General features: G+C 30.1%; 1 protein-coding gene across 1 annotated transcript; it reads left to right on the forward strand.

Moving 5' to 3' along the window:
* Positions 1-1,688: 1,688 nt before the first annotated feature.
* LOC112591284 lies at positions 1,689-15,502 on the forward strand. The gene is made up of 7 exons (XM_025335047.1): positions 1,689-1,984; positions 6,369-6,544; positions 7,218-7,367; positions 8,230-8,329; positions 9,273-9,594; positions 13,160-13,426; positions 14,698-15,502. Exons 1-7 carry the CDS (start codon positions 1,924-1,926, stop codon positions 15,257-15,259), a joined length of 1,638 nt encoding a protein of 545 aa, XP_025190832.1. The 5' UTR covers positions 1,689-1,923; the 3' UTR covers positions 15,260-15,502.
* Positions 15,503-20,516: the final 5,014 nt, after the last annotated feature.

Below are 20,516 nucleotides of genomic sequence, written 5' to 3' on the forward strand. Positions count from 1 at the left end.
TATTCGAACACAGACAGCATTTGAGGTGCATGGAGGTGAAATTTCCACGTTTTATATTCGATGGAGGCAGAATGATAGATATAGTTTTATTCCATCGACACGTAAAGGTATTAGGTATATATATAAGAGTGTGAGGGAGCAAAAGAATAATCAATGGTTCGATTTAAGAGGGTACGTGTATTGCAATGCAATTAAATGTAAAAAAAATCGAATTGCATACAATATAATATTATAACTTATTTGGTATAATATATTTCTAAGCTCGTTATGAACTTATAATTATTTTATTCATTCATACTTAATGTCTTTTATTAATAATTAATTATTTTCAAAATGCCATCATGTAAAATAAATGATAATAAACGAGAAGTCACTAAAAATTACAAGGCACTTTCAGTTAAGTATATTTTTTTTTGAATTTCAATAAAATATTAAATAACTAAGATCGTTATTTTTCATTATAATATCCAATCAAATCAAAACGTTAACTTAAAATATTTAAAAAACATTTTATTTTAAGATTTTGTGCTTATTGACCGATAAACATGAAAAAAAGTAATTATTCTTATATTTTAAATAAGTTAAAATTATTGAGAAGTATACAAATAGCACAAAAACGTCTTAAACGTTTTGAAAATCACATTATGATAAAAAGTATATCAAATAAATATTTTGGGAACAAATAAATTATTTACAATTTTTAATTTTTGAATGACAAAAAAATCAATTTCGTCAATAGAACTAATTTTGGTGAAATTGCTTTTGCTTTTCCCGGTTATTTTGAAAAAAATAATTGATAGGTAGGTACTTATCTTTGAACACCCTAAATGAACCAACTACTAAATAATTATGATTCACTTCTATAAACTATGAAGATCAAAACATTTTTACTACTATACAATTATGCAAATGACACAAAATAATAAAAAATAAAACCACACACATCATTGTAAAATCTGTCGCCTCACTCAGAATCTAAAACGTCCGCGGTGTATTAATATTAAAAACGGACTGACGGAGTGATAGCGTCACCTTATAGTTGGCGGCTTCATTCGACGATTTCGATGGCATAATATTTAGGTAGAATTTGATAATTTTGAAGAAATTTTGATTTTAAATATTGTATAATATTATGTACGAGCGCGTGTAAAATTAAAACTACCAAAACAATAATAATTACGTTATTGTAATGAAGAAATCGGGTTCCTACCTACGCTATACTTTACAATTAGGTACTTGAGCATACATTTCTGTGTTAAACATTTCGTAATGGGTGTGTTATTTTAAAATCAAATCGGAATTTTCATCGCACCAACATGTAAGTATACACACACGCGCGTGTACGAGTATAATGTTCGATGCGTTCGAAAAACCGCCATAGACGTTTTCGTGTGGGTAAAAATTTTAAACAAAACGTCTATTAATTTTTCATTAACAACGTCTGGTACGGTGTAATATTGACCTTGTTTAATCACATTATTCAGACTTACGCACCATATTTTATAATATCATCGATTCGCACGTCGGGTATTACCTATAACCTAACGCGCGCGGCGTACGACACGGACGCAGCAAGACTTTCACGACTGTTGCCCGTTCGGTGGCTCTACCTGTCGGTACGCCGACGAGTGTAACGCCCCGGTGAAATGCGTCCCGGCGTATATAAGACAATAAATTGACGCGCCGCAGCCAAGTGTGAAACCGAGTCTTGTTCCGTCCGTCACTGTTGCGGACAGTCGTACACGTCGATTTTCGAGAGGCACATAAGAATACAATATATATATATATATATCATATATTTTATTGTTCACTGGTAGCATTGTAATTATTGAGATTCCGTTTAATTAGTAACTGTCCGGCAACGCACACGGTCGTGTGCAATTTGTTTGTTCGAAAGTGATTGTGCGCTCGCATCAGTCTGTCATGAGGACTACCATGTCAATCTCACTCAGGCTCCTGGCGATCGCATGTCTGATCACACTGGGTAAGTAAACACAGAATTAAATCGTTTCACTGTACCTATATAATATTATAATATGTATAACACAGATTATTAACGTATACACTTAGTGTAAGCAATTACCTTTATAACACCGCCGTCGCGTGTGAACATTTCAGGAGGTCTTTCCGGTGAATTCGTTAGTCAAACGTGACGTTTGCACGCCGGTATGGTAGACACAATAATGGTCAAGTGATTCCTGAAAAAAAAGGGCGTATAACTCTTTCGGATGTTTTGTTGTTGTGTATCGGGTGCCGTGCATATAGTAGGAACGTTACAATCTTTGTCGGGGCGTTTTTTGCAAATAATAACATTCAGCAGTGCCGTATAAAAGGATGTAATTGACTGCGTTTTTGAAAGGCATGTGCACTGCTGAAGTATATAGGGTGTTTATTTTTCCTCGAACGTTGAAACACACTTGTTCCTTGTATTTGTAAAACAAAAAAAAAGAAATATTTATAATTTAATCGAATATCTTCTGAAAGTTATGGCATGCGCCAAATAATGACATATAATGGTTAATTTTTTTTTTTTGTGTTTTTTAATAGTAATAAATCACATGACCATTCGGTTAGGTAAAGAGTTTATTGGAAATTTTTAATTTATTTATTTAATAATTTACTTGTAATTTCTACAGTGATAAATTAATTTAGTTATTATACAATTAACAATGTCGTAAAAGCTCTTGGTCGGTAAACTTTATTTATGTTCTAATTTTAACTTGTATTGTCTATTAACACATACACACACACAAACACAAACATATATATGTTTTATGTGTGTGCGCACGCAATCTTTGAAAACTAGTCAATGTTATATCATTTTTATGTTCACATGGAAACAATGAAAACATGTCCATATTAATAACGGGTAATTATGAAATTCAAACGACATATAATATGCAATGTTGTTATTACCAATATAGTACAAATACGAAGGAATATAGGTTGAATCATAATACGATGACACGAATAACGCAATGTTTGAAGTTATTCAACTGCTTAACGAGAAATTTACGTAGGCATATTATTATACCGAAATTTTTTTTTAAAAATGTCCGTCTATTAGTTCAACAAATAAGTAGAGAGATGATGATGATGATGATGATGCGTAGGTATTCACGACACCCACTGGACAAATATTTATAAATCAACTGAAATCGTAAAAACATTAACTCGTTCAAAGTGAACTCCATTGTCGTTGCAGGGCACGCGGCCTGTAATTATATAAACATGATATAGGGCCGTATAGACGTGTACGTTCATCGAATAGTTCCTATAGAAGTCTAAACGTACGTCATAGCTTCACTGGACGCGTACTAAACAATTTTGAGTTATGTTGACTGTATTATGTTGTTACTTATTACGTATTATAATATGCTCGCGCGACAGTAGATATTGGATGATTGATAATAATAATGGATAATAATGGCCCGTGGGCGACAACCGTGTCTAAAGATGATTTCACTTGAATTCCTTCAGCTAAACAGGTGTGCACACTATACATACGCACAGGAATACGATTATCGCGATACCCGGATGTTATATCGTGTAGGTTTTCGTCGCTTTTCTTTGGACAGACCAACGAGCGGTTTTTTTCTTGTGCGTCAAAAACATGTACAAACAAACCCATTAGCGATCGATGACACGAGCAATATTTAAATACATTCTAGTGCGCGTCCCGCGTTCGACTGTTCTGCTTCATCCCAATTCCACATTTTTCTTCGCCGAAGAACCGTGTTATTGATCAATCGATCAGGCGTACGCCGTACGGGAATGGTTTTAATTTTAATAATTTCTAAACGTTCGGCGTATACGATATATATAAATTATACCGCCGCCGAATTGTTTTCTCGACGTCATGCTATACCCGACTATTATATTTTATGAGTCGCGTCCGCAATCGGAGCACGAACTCGGTTTCGTCTGCTGTACGGTCAACATTCGCCGGTCGTTAATTATTTCTTCTCTTTATCGGCCTGCACAACACGTATGGGCAATAATATTGCCCATGTATGGAAAGGGTCCTCGCGCACGCGTCCGTCGTCAAAACTGTCACGTCGTTGCGTTAAGATCGGACACGCGCGTACAGGTACGTAGGTATAGAAAGTAGAACGCGCGTGTACTCGCGGAGCTTTTCCCCCAACCCCCTCACACCACACGTTCCTCGTCCACGTTTCCTTGCTAGCTTCCTTCCTTCCTCCCTACCCTCCATCCGTCCTCCCCTGTCCGGCTACACAGAATAATTATAACAGGACCGCGCGCAATACAATATATATATACCTACTCGCGTCCACAGACTCGAAGCGCTGCACGCGTGCCGTTTTTAAATTTCGTCCGACCCGGTCGCGTGAAAGTGAATACATTATCGTATAGTGCAACAACAAAAACAACAACAACAGTAGTAATACCTGTACGTCGTAATTTGTGATCCGCACGTACGGCAGCGGTGGCAGTAGGGGCCAGTGGACACATATAGTAGATAGGCAGGCAGGATTTATAGCTGATCATGTGCAAGGAAACACTGTATACCGTGTCGTCGTTGATGACGTGCGAGCTTAAACGAGGTCGTGCGTGCACGTCCCAAGTTCATCAACATTACGCGGCCAAACCGACACCGGAAGGTATACACGACATGGATACGAAACGAACCGAAAACCGTTCACGTACCTGTATACGTATACATTGAATTCCAAGTACCTATAGGTGGCTCCGACCCCACACGCATATCCGACCGGGATCATAAACGGTTTACGGTCTATGGTTATAGTATACAAATGCGTTTAAAGCGTTCGAACGTACCTACCGCAATAGCGCCGAGTCAAAGCGCCTTGTCCGTCACGGCGTACTGCACAACGTATACGTAATATCCTGCACCTGAACGACACGAACGATTGACCTAACACACGCAACAGTTGTCGTTCTCCCCGCAGGCTCATTACCATCAGCATCATCATTATTATTATTGTGCACGTTGGTAAAATTTTCGATTCGAAGATTGCGTTGTGAAATACGTATTAGTCTCATCGACGAGAAACAATAACCATTCGGAACGAAATAAAGCGTAGTCAACAAATATACATGGGGTATCCGACGTCTCAGTTTGGTTTTAGGATTCATCTTGTATTCTCGAATCGCGCAATAATAATTAAACGCGATGTCCAAACTATTCTTCGTTGGTTTATGATTATTATGTCCAATACGAGATTCGCGCGGCAGTTTGGTAGTGAAGCAATGCTGCATTTCTCTCATAGTCACCACCACAACTTTTTATATTTTAAACACACGTACCTAATACAATATACTGTGGTATACATACTGTTAATGGGTACAATAAAATACGTAAAAATATTCTAGAATTAAACTACGATCAGCTGCTGATTTAAAATAAAAATAATAAATTTACATATGATAATTTAAGTCTAAATATTTGTGTAACTCTATACCAATATTTACATACATTTAATGTCCATAAAAACTTATAATATAATAAAATACAAATATCTTTTTCAAATCTATAAACAAATAATTGATTATCATGATTAAGTAGGTTATGATTTTTATTTATAACATTATAATATTTTTTAAATCTTGACATTCGTCGTTAACGTCTAAGTATATTATTTAAAAACATAATCAATTTACCGATTTATATTATATAGAACTTATTATTATTACATTATTATTGAAATAATAATGTGACAAACTTTAAAAGTTAGAAGTTATTTTTTAGATATTTTTTTCTTTGTTTTATTAAGTGACATAGGATTAATAAAATTTAAATAGTTTCATAGTTAAGTCCTGAATTTAATATTATATGTTTGAGGTAAGTTTGAAGTTTTATAGCAACTATATGCTTGCCAAACGTTGGTAGTAGATATAAAATACATTTACTATAATACTTTTAAATTAATTGGTTAGTATTTATAAACCCCAATGTATAAAAATTTACGATTACGAGTTGTTCAAACATTATAGTTAATAATTTAATTATTAATAATATCATAAGATATTCTTCAAGTTAAAATGTATAGATACTAAAATAGTTTAAGATACGTTTTTAAGACAATCATATAATTTATAATATTATATAGTATTTTTATTGTAAGCTACAATTTTTAATATTAGTATAGATTATGAATTTAGGCAATTAACAAAAGGGTTTAATATGAAAAGTTGTCGTTCAGTTAAACAATAAACTATTTAATATAATCATATAGATAGGCAATGTAATAATATGAATTTATTTTAATTAAAATATTGAATTCAGTTTATTCTAAACGTTAAATATGTTTTGATTTTCTGATAGGTTAGAGAATATGTATGCTATTGTTTTAACTAATCAACAAATTCGTATTTTTTTTTCGCAGGGTCATGTGATTCGCTATTGTCTCGTATTAAACGTCAACAAGCGTCAACAAGTGAACCAAAGAAAGAGGAAAGTTTTGAGATCGAAATATGTAAAGACAAAGACGCAGGAGAATGGTTTCGGTTAACTGCACAAGATGGTGACAGCTGCCGTGACGTTATCCAGTGCACATCATCAGTAAGTAAAACTTAATACGATCAAATATTACTATTTTTTTCTTATGAATTTTGCATAGATCCATTCAATTTTTTCATATTATAATTGTATTAAATTTATAATTATTTCATCAAAAAAAAAATGTACATATTACGAGTATACACATATAATCTCAGTAGTTTTAGTGATCCATAAATATATTTAAAAATATATTGATAATTATTATAAATTATAATTACTCAACCCGTATAAATTATATTATGTTAATTTTATATCATAAGCCATATAACTTAGTTTTTAGTTTTTCTTTTTAAAAATTGAAAAATTAATTCGTTTTATTATATGTATAGGGTAGGTAATGAATATTTTGATCCAATGTTTTTACAACCTAATCTTGGTAGTTTTCTGGTTTAAAAAAATATAATTTCTTTTTAAAATAGTTATACATAGATCACCAATATTATGAACGTATTGATTATATATTTATAAAAAATTGATACTATTAAATTAAAACATCCACACGCTGAAATACATTAGAATTTTTAGATACTTATCTGGGTAAATAAATTTGACGATTAGACGCGTAATGCACAAACCTTTTATAAATAATCAAGGATTTTACTAGCATATTACACAGATTCCGACAAAATAATAAATCAAAGACTATAATGAGTTTAATATACACATTTTACAGGGATTGCAAGCCATCCGTTGTCCGGCCGGTTTGTATTTTGATATAGAAAAACAAACATGTGACTGGAAGGCCGCAGTAAAGAATTGCAAGTTGAAGAATAAAGAACGTAAAGTCAAACCTTTATTGTTCACAGACGAACCATTGTGTCAGGTACTACATAAAGGATTATTTCTTGTATAGATTTATAGTGCTTATATAGTTATATCATTGTTGTACGCATGCCATTTACGATTACATATTATTATAGATGATGATGATGATACGTTAGATAATGATAATGCAAACTATTATTTCAGTTCTGCATTGATGTCGAAGGTCTTTCAGTGATTAATCCTCGAGTTGTTTTTTAACTTGGTTTTCAGAGTTCATATTAGATTTAAACATATTTTATAATGATACGACTAAATTAGATACTCACAGCTATATTATATTATTATATAGACGGAAAATGTGCATAAATTTCATCAACGATTAATATAGTTTGAATTCTTCTTTAATTATTTACATTTATTATAGGTATAGGTTAACACTAAAATATCTGAATATAAAATTTATCCAAAACTCATTCAACCTATGAAATTCCAAAAGTTTGCATGTTTTAAAAACGATACCTAATAAATTATTAGTAATAACCGATTTAGGTAGTAATTTTCGAAAGTTTTTCAGATATTTATAAACACTAATAAAACACCTAAAAATAGTGAAATTTACAGCATGTCCGTTTTGATACATTTTATTTTGATCGTTTTTCTGCAATATAGAAAATAACGATCTTAGTGGTTTTAGATTTTCAATCAATAAATCATTTGAAAAAGTATTATCATTTATCATGGACCATGGTTCTAAAAACATAATATACCTACATCCTACATAATATATCATTAAAATACTTAACTTTTAATCAAATATGATTATTTTATTTGCATATATTTTATTTACATAGAAAATACACTCATGTTAAACACATATGTATACACATTTTAATATACGTTTATATTTCCCATTACTATAGGACGGAGAATTGTCTTGTGGTGATAAGTCTTGTATTGAACGAGGACTGTTTTGTAATGGTGAAAAGAATTGTCCCGATGGTTCAGATGAAAATTCTTGTGGTTCGTATAAATTAATAATTATTATTACACGAAATGAGTTATCTATAAAATCCTAATTAATTTCAAATTTGGTAAATAATAATTAATATAATATGTATTATATAAAATATGATACATAGATATTAAGTCTTTGTGGTTTCATCATTAGCGTTTATAACTGAACACTATTTTAGAATCAAAACATAAACCATTGATATAAAGTTTTACTTAATGAAAAATTTAGCAATTTTTCGAACTTATAAATTAAATATTTTCATCATTATGAATACATATAATTAATATAATATATTGATCGCTATATTCACGCCTAGATTTTAAAAGTAGAAAAATGCTTTGTACATAACATAAACTATAATATATATATATATATATTCGTAGTTAGAAGGAATATTTATTTTTTTTGTATATTTGATTTATACTTAATTTTTTCTAAGTTATTATTTAACCTTCAAATATATTCCGATTTCTTATTAAGCTACAATAATTTCTACTGGTGTAAGAATTTGATAATTATTCTAATCACACAATAATCTATTTCACACAACTATAATTTTAAATTTTAAATTACACACTAGTATGTTTTTCTGACAATCATACTTCATTTTAAATTTCTCACAGCAAGTGAAATTATTTATCTTTCAAAAAATATATATATATATATATAATTATAACATAAAAAATACTGATTGCCTAATTGAAAAAAAAATATGATTAGGTACTATAGATATGAACTTCGTTCAAAAAAATGTTATCAGTATGCTAGCATACAATGTACAGTAGTACTTAACACGTTTTTTTTTTTTTTTTTTTACGAAAACTATATTAAATGACAATACTATAAATAATATTACATAGTAGCCTTGCCAAAAATTTATACATTTTAATAAGTTCTAATAACGGAAGCGGTAATTATATTTAATCATATTTTATTTTTTATCTACAGACAACGATAATGATCCTAATCGCGCACCGCCTTGTGACCCAGCCGTGTGCATTTTGCCCGACTGCTTCTGCTCCGAAGACGGTACCGGAATACCAAACGACTTGCCAGCCAAAGAAGTCCCACAGATGATTACGATTACCTTTGACGATGCCATCAATAACAACAACATCGAACTATACAAAGAAATATTCAACGGCAAACGCAGGAACCCCAACGGGTGTGACATCAAAGCCACGTTCTTCGTGTCGCACAAGTACACCAACTATTCGGCGGTACAAGAAACTCACAGGAAAGGCCACGAAATCGCAGTGCACTCGATAACGTACGTACTAAGCACCTAATACACATATACGCGTATTTATATATTATGCATTTGTTTTTACGCGAGATTTTCGAAATCAAACACGACGACGTACATTCGTCCGAGTCAAACGAACGTGTTTCTGTTCCGGTTAAATAATATTGTGAAATAGCTGTGAATAAGTCTGGACACGGCGGCATAATAATACATAATTATGCATATAATACACTTTGTTAGACGAAATACCTGCCACCTGAACATATCTAAAAATCGGGTTCTATAGGGACGACAGAGTTTTCAGACGTCCGTAATTCGTATTTGTCTTTTAATCAAATATCAATATTCGAATGATTGCTGTACTCGTACGTGTTGTCTCGTCGTATCCGTGTTATGTACGATTCGGAATAAATGTATTCATTTCCCTTTCCGTTCGAATAATATGTTTATGTATATTATATACCGTCTGCACCAGACTAATATAAAATAACACTACCTGACTGATACAATATTTAACGCGATTGGAGTAGTATGCAATTTTTGAACAGTCGTGAAAGTAAGTATACTAACAAATAAACTGGAAAGTAAAATCCATCATGTAATAATCCGGTAAGTTAGGTACCTAACTATAATTAATGCGACTAAAGAGAATGGAATCGATTCAGTGAAAAATCATTATTTATAATAATTTTATTCTCATACGTATAATAGGTAAAATTAATAAAATTAGGTATATCACAGGTACATGTATCGAAACATAATCTTTTTTTTTTTCAATAATATTTTAATTGGCGTGTAAAATTTAAAATTTGAATTAATACCTAATAAATAATCGGCATATATTATATAGGTACATAAACACGCTACGATGTTATGTCATCGTGCATTTAATTGGAGAGGACGCGTTACACTGCCGAGGACTATACCAGCCACAATATTTAAATATTTTCATAAAATTTCGATTAAAACACCGATGAAATTCTCTCTTTTTTTTTATTTATTTTAATTTACGACAAATGTTTACAAGGACACCTTCTCGTCAACAATTCCAGTTGCGTAATCCAAGTGCACGATAAATTATATTATATATCCATACACAATACTGATAATATGTAATAGCATTCCAATCGATGTGTCTGCCGATCACAAGAATGCCGAGAAAATGTGGTATCCGTTTGCATATTGAAATAATACTGACGATAATGTGTTTGTGATAAAACCGGTATGAACATGTCAGACAAGTTCTTTTTAGCGTTATATTTTCTCATTTCTGCTAATAATATAATGTTAATGGTTTGAATGTAAGTGTCAAAAAAAATATATATATGTATGTATATAGGTTTATCTCCTATTTAATATTATATACTTGTATTTTCCAAACCTGTACGGCTTAGACGTGAGGAATGTATTGCACAAGTGCACAACACATTCAAGAGAATCTATTCATTTAAGATTTTAAACTACGACATCCATTGACTGTTCAGAGGAATAATTTTTATTTTTTCCCTTTTTTCCGTCAAATTATCATAATTTAATATTATCTCGGTTGTCTGTCATATGAGTCTATAACATAAAAAGAATAATACTATTTAATTTTTTCTGAAAAGTATGATGCGAAGGAACACCTCATCTATACCTATTATTATAATTATTATTATTATTTAAAACAACATAAAATAAGTCTTTGAAATTAGTTGGTGTAAAATATTATAAAGTGTAAAGTGTGTGTGCGTGTGTGTGTGTGTGTGTGTGTATCATGAATTTAGTCAAGTTACGAAATCTTGAACTCGAGTGGTTATCTAGAGGAAACAATTTATGATACATTTAAAATTGAATTTAGATTTCAAAGAATCCAAAACTGTCGCTATTCTACAATCTACATAATATATACAAATATAAATTTCAAATTACATAATCTTAGTGAATTGTACTTATGTTATTTAAGACGCCATTTCATAATTATTGTCATTGTCCCTTTATATTACCTATATTATAACCTTACGTAAATAGAAAATTATATCTTCATTTTTTATTTAATTAAATCTCTTTTCCGTGGTAAATGCATTAGTATTATAATATAATAATAACTTATGACGTATACAATCGAATAAATAAAATAAACAATAAACCTTGATAACTTCAGGTTATTAATCGATCAATCAACTCGAAGTCAACGTAATTACAGGATATGCGACAATATCTTTTAAGAAGAGACTTTAATCTAACATTGGAACACGCATTGACAATTGACATCAGCATGTGACACCTTTCAAGGTTCCTTACAAAAATTCGTATTATATATTTTTCACTGTCAAAAAAAAAAAAAAACTGCAACAAAAGTAATCGCTTAGATTATGTATAACTACAATTATTATCGATTAATATTCTATAAATTGCATATAGTTCACTTTTTTTTGATCATTTATCGACGTGGCATTAAAGTAAGGATCATTTTAAGAAACTCTCACAGAATTTTAAAATAAAATTTGAATATTATTATTATTTGATAATTCTATTGTGAATTAAGATTATTTTTGTTTTATTTATTGATATGATATATTAGGTAGTGAACGTTGTAATCAAAATCTATAATCAACATTTAAAAATTATACATAAAAGAAAAATAATTACAATATTTCAAAGTTAATATGAATTCTACCATTTATAAATTGATTAAGAAAAAAAGAAAAATACATTTAGTGAAAGACGGAAGATTGAGGTTTAATAGGTCACTGACATAATAAGTAAAATGCAAAGTACCTACCTATATAGAAGTAACTTTTATTTCCATTGATCACGTCATAACTCGTTAATTTGTGGTTATACTGGTTTTGCGGTCGAAACGTCATAAAATTGACCACTAAAAGAAAACGTAATTTAAAATTTTAAAAATGTCTAATTTAGGTGGGGAATAAGTATACTATTTTCTTACAAAACTTTGAAATGTTTTTTTGAAATAATTCGACAAATAATAATGAAACTAGTTTTTGGTTCGGTAGTAGATTTTATATGGATCCAGATAATGTCTGAACTCTAAAGTATAATTAACAGCACAGATGTAAACCAGAAGATACAATTAAGGGAGATCACTACAAATATTTAAATTTTATTCAAAAACATACAACGTTAAAATCTAAAATAATTAACTTTCCAAACAATGAACTCGTCGATTAGATTCGTGTTTTGTGTCGGTTATTTAAGAACAAACAAAATCGTATTTGTATATATTATATTATATTATTGTGATATATTTATATTAAAATTCAGTGATTATCAAAAACTAAACTCGTGGTAGAAACGTTACGCGCTAAAAATATGTAGACGCCAAACTAAAACTCGTTGTTGCTCACGCTCGGTCTCAAGTCATATGCGATACGCGTGTATAGAACTAAAATTATGATAATATCACGAAGATATTTATTATTGATAAATGTCTCAGCGAATCAGTTGTAATTTCTGCAGACGTATATCTTACACATAGTGCGAATACAAATCTAGTTTTCCGAATCGCGACCACAGTCGTGTATAGTGTTAAGTCAAATGTTATGTGCGAAATGATATTTAACGTTTACATATTTGTGTGTTATAGGCACAACGACGACGAACAGTTCTGGAGTAACGCCACCGTCGAAGACTGGGCCAAGGAAATGGCTGGTATGCGCATAATCACCGAAAAGTACGCAAATCTGACAGACAACAGTGTTGTCGGTTTGAGATCGCCCTATTTGCGCGTGGGTGGCAACAATCAATTCACCATGATGGAGGAACAAGCTTTCTTGTACGATTCATCGATCACTGCACCCCTATCCAATCCGCCTCTTTGGCCATACACCATGTACTTCCGCATGCCCCACAGGTGAGAGGCGTACCTACATAAACAATATTAATACAACGCTGTTATTAATCGTCAGATGACATTTTCTCATTTTATCGCTGTCGATGAAAGTTTATAATAATAATAATAATAATAATATCGATAAATTATTGCTGTTATCGGTTTTAACGGACAGCGGAAAACATACGCGTTGGTCAAACACGACATACTATTATTATTATACACTATCATATTATTATTACGTACGATAACTGTGTTCTAAATAATTTCGAAGCATAGTTACAGACAGATATCGTCCTTGTATAGAGGCTCGGGAGACGTACAATTTGAATTTATTCGGATTGTCTTCGTGCCCCCGTGAGGGAGGGTTCTGTGACCAAAGTGCGATGCGATAATTTAAAGTATTCTATACCCAAGCACGTTCATTACATTTTATTGTCTTACATTTCGTACGCGTATTGTAGATACATGACCTGATGTATTATATAGTACGCATACTGATAAATGACAATTATTCATAACATTTTACTACTAGTAATAAAATCATCATAATATTATTATTTTTGGTTAGATAAACTTATCTGCGAGCTTGTTTTGTACTCGATAAATTCGTGAAATTCCCGGTTTGCTAAATTTGAAATTTTCTATGATAGTTCAATGCCATCACTCGTCACTATTAGTATTAGAATAATTTGGTAAAACCATCACACGATTAACTCTGTTTTTTATAGCAATAATAATTATAATCACGTCATGTAATAATATGATGTCATTTTAAATATTAAAATTTGAACTCGCTTTTTGAATACAAGATTCAGCTCATTCAAGTATCGAGATTTATAATGATCTATATTTCGGTTTAGGTAGTAGGAAGTAGAATGGAATGTTAAATTTCTAGTCAACTATATCGATTATACGTATACTGTAAGTATACAAGATGTTATTCAATCAGCGAAAGTTGTCTAGTTTCAAGGATAAGCGGGCGTATTCTGTTTATGATTTTAAAACAACTCAATAACAAAATTGTAGTTAATTTTTTACTTTTTTTCATTCGAATATTTTCAGACCATTTTAAATACATTTTAACGGTCAATCTATACAACCTATATTACAATATTTTAACGATGATCGCATTTAAGGTTACTAGCTCAATGATACTACTGATATTATATAGCTGTTTTGGTGAAAAATTTTTACCAGTTCGATCTATAAAAATGAAAGCACATTTATTATATATAGTCTGTCCATGCGGAATCAGTTTTATTCACAGCCACAATGTTTGATTCTCATAGATGTCACGGAAATTTGCAACACTGTCCAACTCGTAGTCACGCCGTATGGGAAATGGTGATGAACGAACTGGACAGGCGAGAGGACCCTAACTTCGATGAATACTTACCCGGTTGCGCCATGGTGGACTCATGCTCTAATATCTTGTCCGGCGATCAGTTCTACAACTTTTTGAACCACAACTTCGACAGGCATTACGACCAAAATCGCGCTCCAATGGGTCTGTACTTCCACGCCGCCTGGCTGAAGAACAATCCCGAGTACCTGGACGCGTTCCTTTTCTGGATCGATGAAGTACTGGCCAACCACAATGACGTATATTTCGTTACCATGACGCAGGTAATCCAATGGATCCAAAAGCCGAGAATCATCAACGAGGTGAAGAACTTTGAACCATGGAGGGAAAAGTGTGTGGTCGAAGGACCCCCGGCCTGTTGGGTACCACACTCGTGCAAGCTGACCAGCAAAGAGGTTCCCGGGGAGACTATCAACTTGCAAACGTGCGTCAGGTGCCCCAACAACTACCCGTGGCTCAACGACCCCACCGGAGACGGTTTCTTCTAAGTCACACGCACATTGTTCCCCGATCTCACACGCCCACACTCATTAATCGAAGAATATTTTACAATCCAATATATTATAGTATAATATATATATATATTTTTTTTTTGAATTTTTATTATTGCTATTATTTTTGTGTTACTTATTATTCTTTTTTTTTTGTTTTTTATTTTTTATTTTTTTATCTGTCCGTCGAGACAATGCGTCTCCGTTATTCTTATCCCAAACAAAATTATTTAATCAACAGATTTCTATAGGTTCATTATGTGTATCGGGTTTCTCAATTAACTGTGATTGTTGTTGTTTACGACGTCGTCGTCGTCGTCGTCGTCCAAACCACACTATACATCGTCAGCATTATGCGACGGCATAACGCGTGTTACTTATTTTATATTGTAATAATCGTCAAACATCGATATTAATTAATTTTTTTTTACTTTGATTGTAAGAACTTTTTTCAAGAAAAAAAAACAGTTAGGTACTTTTGTAAAAATTAATGAAACGTTGTATCTATAGATAGTAAATAAATTATATTAATATTTAATTGTCTCGTTATTTTCAATGCAAAACCATATATATATATATATGATTGTTTTATTATAATTCTAGAAGTGTCCTAACTACAAATTACATGAAATAATGCAGGTAAGCCCTAGTGTCTCCTATAACTTTAAAGGTTTATAAATATTTCATTTGTGCAAGTGCAAAAGATAAAACTAATAACAATGCAGACACTACAACATTTACGTAACATACAAACAATACTCACGAATTAAAACAAATGATAAAAGTACCTCTAAAATCTCAAAAATATCTAAACATTTTAGCCTAGTGTTGTGTGCAATACTAGTACATAATATATGAAGTGAAAACAATGTTAAATACATACTTTTAATGTAGAATTGAAACGTTACATATGACTGTCTTTAAACGAAACAGGTACCTATAATGTGAATTATTTTTACTTTTTTTCCATATTAAAACAATACAAAACAGATACTATTGATTTGTGAACATGAGTCATCGTTTTGAAAATATAATAATATGAGATGTTTTTTTTCTCGAAAATAATAATAACATGTTCACATTCTCTTTTACGAAATCGATTTTGTGTTTAGTTTTTCTGGTTACATTCATCAGAATTCACGGCGAAATGTTACAAACAATTAACAATAAAATCGTTATTAAATCAATTGTCTTTAGAGAATATTCTTAAACAATCGCACGCCCTCATCACATCGTTTGTATAAAATAAAACAATACTTAAATCATAATTATTTAAATAGTATACGCGTCATCCCTACTTATCGCAAAGGATAATTAAATTTTCCTTTTCGAGAATAGCGTGAGTAACACGTCTTACGAGCAGCATATACATATACACTATACGTGTTTCATTTAATTAAATTTTTTAATCGATCGAAATCATCGTACAAAAAAAAAAAAAAAACGATTACAGTTTATCATTCAATGCTTTACACGAATATTATTATAGATATTAGATATTATCAACCAACGCGGACGAGGAAGCGTGACAAAATAATTAAAGTAGGTACCTATACGTATTTCTTGTGACTTGTGAGGCACTAGTCTGGATAAAATGTAATATATATGTCACATTTCCACGTAGGTATATCTATTGTTTTATTATGCATGTAGCCTTGACGAACAACGAGGACTTTTTCTCGACGACAACGGGGGGTACGTTTTCGACGAAGAAACAAAAACATCAATCTCGATTACAAAACAGTAGTTCATAAAACGACTGTTAATTCAATATTTCGAACGCCTTATTACTCTGCTCATCGCTATGATAAACAATGATGTGTCAGTGGAGTAGTGCGAGCTTCTGAAAAATAATGAACATGTCCAACCATAGCCGCAGTATTTATAATTTCTTTTTATCGTTTAAAAAGTCATGTTGGAATTAAAAAAGACACATAGCACATAGGAGTATACATTTTATCGGAGTGTATTTAGCTATAATTATATGATAAATATTAGTTTTTATAGATACGTTTTAATATTTTATGAGTACGATAATATTATGTATATAGTTATAATACGCCAGCAAAGACTAAAACCGTCGCGTCGTGCCGCTGTATATACACGAGTATATATATACTAAACTTACTAATGTTGAAATGTGCAATAGAACAACTATGGCAATCGTATCATGAAATATATTGAATAGTATTGTGTTTTATCGCATGCACACGTACGTTGCAGGAGTTAAACTGATTATTGCATTTGCTGTTGTTTAGATTCAATATGAATAAAATGTTTATTAGTCTAACAGCAGTGATAGCTTAATTTTTCCCTCTAGAGAAAAAGAGTACCTATATTTTATGGGAAAGTACTTTGAGGGAGATTTCTGGTAGTAAACTTTTCTTGATAACCGGAATCAATAAAAAGTAATATGAAAAATAATCGATATTATTATTATTTTGTTGTAAATAAAAAACGAATGTATATTTGAAATTTTCATCATCAAACATTTGTACTAGAATTTTCTAGACATGGTAAAATTTTCAAAAATTTTCAGCTCTTTAAAACTATTTATAAATATTTGAATATGTCGACAGTTTTTAGTTTTTTTTTTTTCAATACATTCAGTCTTAATAATAAAAATTATTATATTTTAATGATATGGTTGAAATTTAAATACAATACGTTTCTCCTAAGTTGCTTTTACTAGGTTTAAAAAAAAGTGTGGGTAAATCAGCATTCGATTTTTAATAATAGTTGTTAAAATCACGAAAATGTATTATTTATTTTATAAATAAAAATTCATTTAATTTTTAATGTTTATACTTAAGACTTAAAAAATTAACTTTTAAGATATAAGATATCTTATTAGATTTTTTACTGGAATTAAATGTTAAAATGTAAAATGTATTTGATAATTAAAAGAATGTTCGTCTGTAAATTATTTTATACTAAAGAATTTATAAGATTTTCAATATTAATTTCTGAGGTTTTAAAATGCAATAATTATACAAAATTTGTCACAAATCTTAATAATCTATTTTTAATATTATTTAAAAATATTTAAAACACATAATAATATGCGAAATTTTGATTATATTAGTCACTAAGAATACATAGATATTTCATTATTTCAAGTTTAAATGTTTACAAAATTAAATACTTGAACGAAAAATAAGGTCTTTAATTATTTTACAGTAATTCGGAGAATACTATTCATAGAGACTTTAAATTTTTTTATCAATACATTAAATGTGTTATACGCTATTTATTATATACATTGCAATTTTATAAAATTTAAATTAATTTTAAGCTATTATACAATGAAATTAATCACATTTTTCTATTGTGGTAGATCTATATATCGACTTCTGAAGGTAAAGTCATAAGTTAATAACAGCTGTAGTAAGGTTAAATGAGATAAAAATATAATTCAACCTACTGTATTAGTATATTGCTATTATTGAAAAATAAAATGCCTGCCATTAAAAATATACAGAAATGTAGGCTGATTGCAGACAATTTTCGCTCAGAATCGATATATGTGTGTATAACTGTATAAGTGTTATATACTAAATAAACAGTAACTTCCCTATTGTTTTTTTGCCATCTGCTAAAATCCCATACCTAGGTGACTCCTTAGTTAGTAAATGTTGGTAGCATATTATTATAAATTAGATGTGTATTTCGTCAAAGTAAAAATGTTCCATTTAATCACACGTGCAAAAAAGCAAGAATGTAATTCACTAGATGAATGCAAAATTAATTTGTAAATTATAATAGGTACTTTTTAAAATTGATAACGATAAAAAAAAAAAATAGTAATGATAAATAGTAGATAGATACACGTTTAGAAATAGTTGTGAAAAATAAGTGCAGTTTGGAAATGAAAATATATATTATGGTTATGACTTATGAATAAACGTCTTGACAATAAATTTAAACCTTAATCGCTGAGTAATAATAAAATTGTTACACTTCAAATGCATGGAATTTATTTTAAAGTAAATAATGAAACATGAATGTGTGTCTATCACAAAAAAGTTTACTGTCATTAAATTATCTTTAAACTATTGTCTTTAATTTTAATTGTATTAAATGCACAATTTCTCCATCAACATTAAAAAGTATTTAATACATTACGATGGTAAAATTAAATTTAATAGTATAGTTAAAGTATAATATGTCTACGTTAGTGAAGGAACAGTTAATGTTCAATACTATTGTTCTCATTATTTAGCACGTAGGTACTTAATTTTTTTGGTTGACTTAAATTAAAAATTTTAAAAAATAGCAAAGTAGATAACCACTCTGTTGTAGAGTAGGCGTGGAATGAACATTGTCATTGAAGTTGCTTCAATGTAAGTGAACTTGTACGAAAGACGATTCTGAGTAAAACGGCATGTCAGCATATATTACTAAATACATTTTATAATATTGTTTTTAAATCATTATTTTTATAATGAAAGTTTTTGCTGAAAACATTGCAATTACAAATATCAATGCGAGTATATAATACAATAATATACATTCATGGTTTCAAGTAAACATAAATATTATTTATAAATTATAAAAAAATAGCTATAATCATTATTTATTATTCAAATATCTAATTCCGACCAAGTTTTAACTTAAAATCCTTCATGCATGAATATTAAATTTTTGGAATATTGACAACTTTCAACAAAATGTAATCAACTTATTTATTTTTATTTTTTAATTTCTACAAAATAACTTATAAGAAATCTTCCATTAAATCTTATAACTTAATAGGTAAAAAGAAATTAAACTACAAAAAATTTACTATCTTCGCGATTTAAACGAATTCGTCAAAATTCTAATATTAAATACTTATAAAAAAACATTGTGATTATATATTTTTGATATTTTTTAATTAGTATAGGTAAAAATTAAAAGGAATCCTGTATTTTATCGTCATTTAGAGAAAAAAAAACTAAAATTTTATATAAAATGTTTATATCATATTTAAATCAAACAGTGTAAAAATACTTGAAATTTTATCATGTATAGAAAGTGCTAATATAAATGTCTGATAAAAATTTCAAGTATCTACAATTATTTGTTTTTTCGGTTAACAGAAAAACAAAATCGGTTTCGTCGAATATTGGTTATGTTTATAGATGATCGTCACTTTATGTAGTCTCTATACGAGTGTACCACTCATGAGTATACCGAAATGTTATATTCTATACGAATTTTTATTTTAATTATAATATATAACCGTAAACGTAAATTTCATTAATTTACGTAT

The sequence above is a fragment of the Melanaphis sacchari genome, unplaced genomic scaffold (genome assembly GCF_002803265.2).
Source record: "Melanaphis sacchari strain LSU unplaced genomic scaffold, SCAv2.0 Contig130_pilon_pilon, whole genome shotgun sequence".
Classification (NCBI taxonomy): Eukaryota; Metazoa; Arthropoda; class Insecta; order Hemiptera; family Aphididae; genus Melanaphis; species Melanaphis sacchari.

Bases quoted from the DNA above. Each gene is read 5' to 3' on its own strand.
- LOC112591284 (XM_025335047.1), top strand. From the start codon at position 1,924: ATGAGGACTACCATGTCAATCTCACTCAGGCTCCTGGCGATCGCATGT. The intron at 1,985-6,368 runs GTAAGTAAACAC...TTTTTTTCGCAG, and splicing joins CGCATGTCTGATCACACTGG to GGTCATGTGATTCGCTATTG. The intron at 6,545-7,217 runs GTAAGTAAAACT...CACATTTTACAG, and splicing joins TTATCCAGTGCACATCATCA to GGATTGCAAGCCATCCGTTG.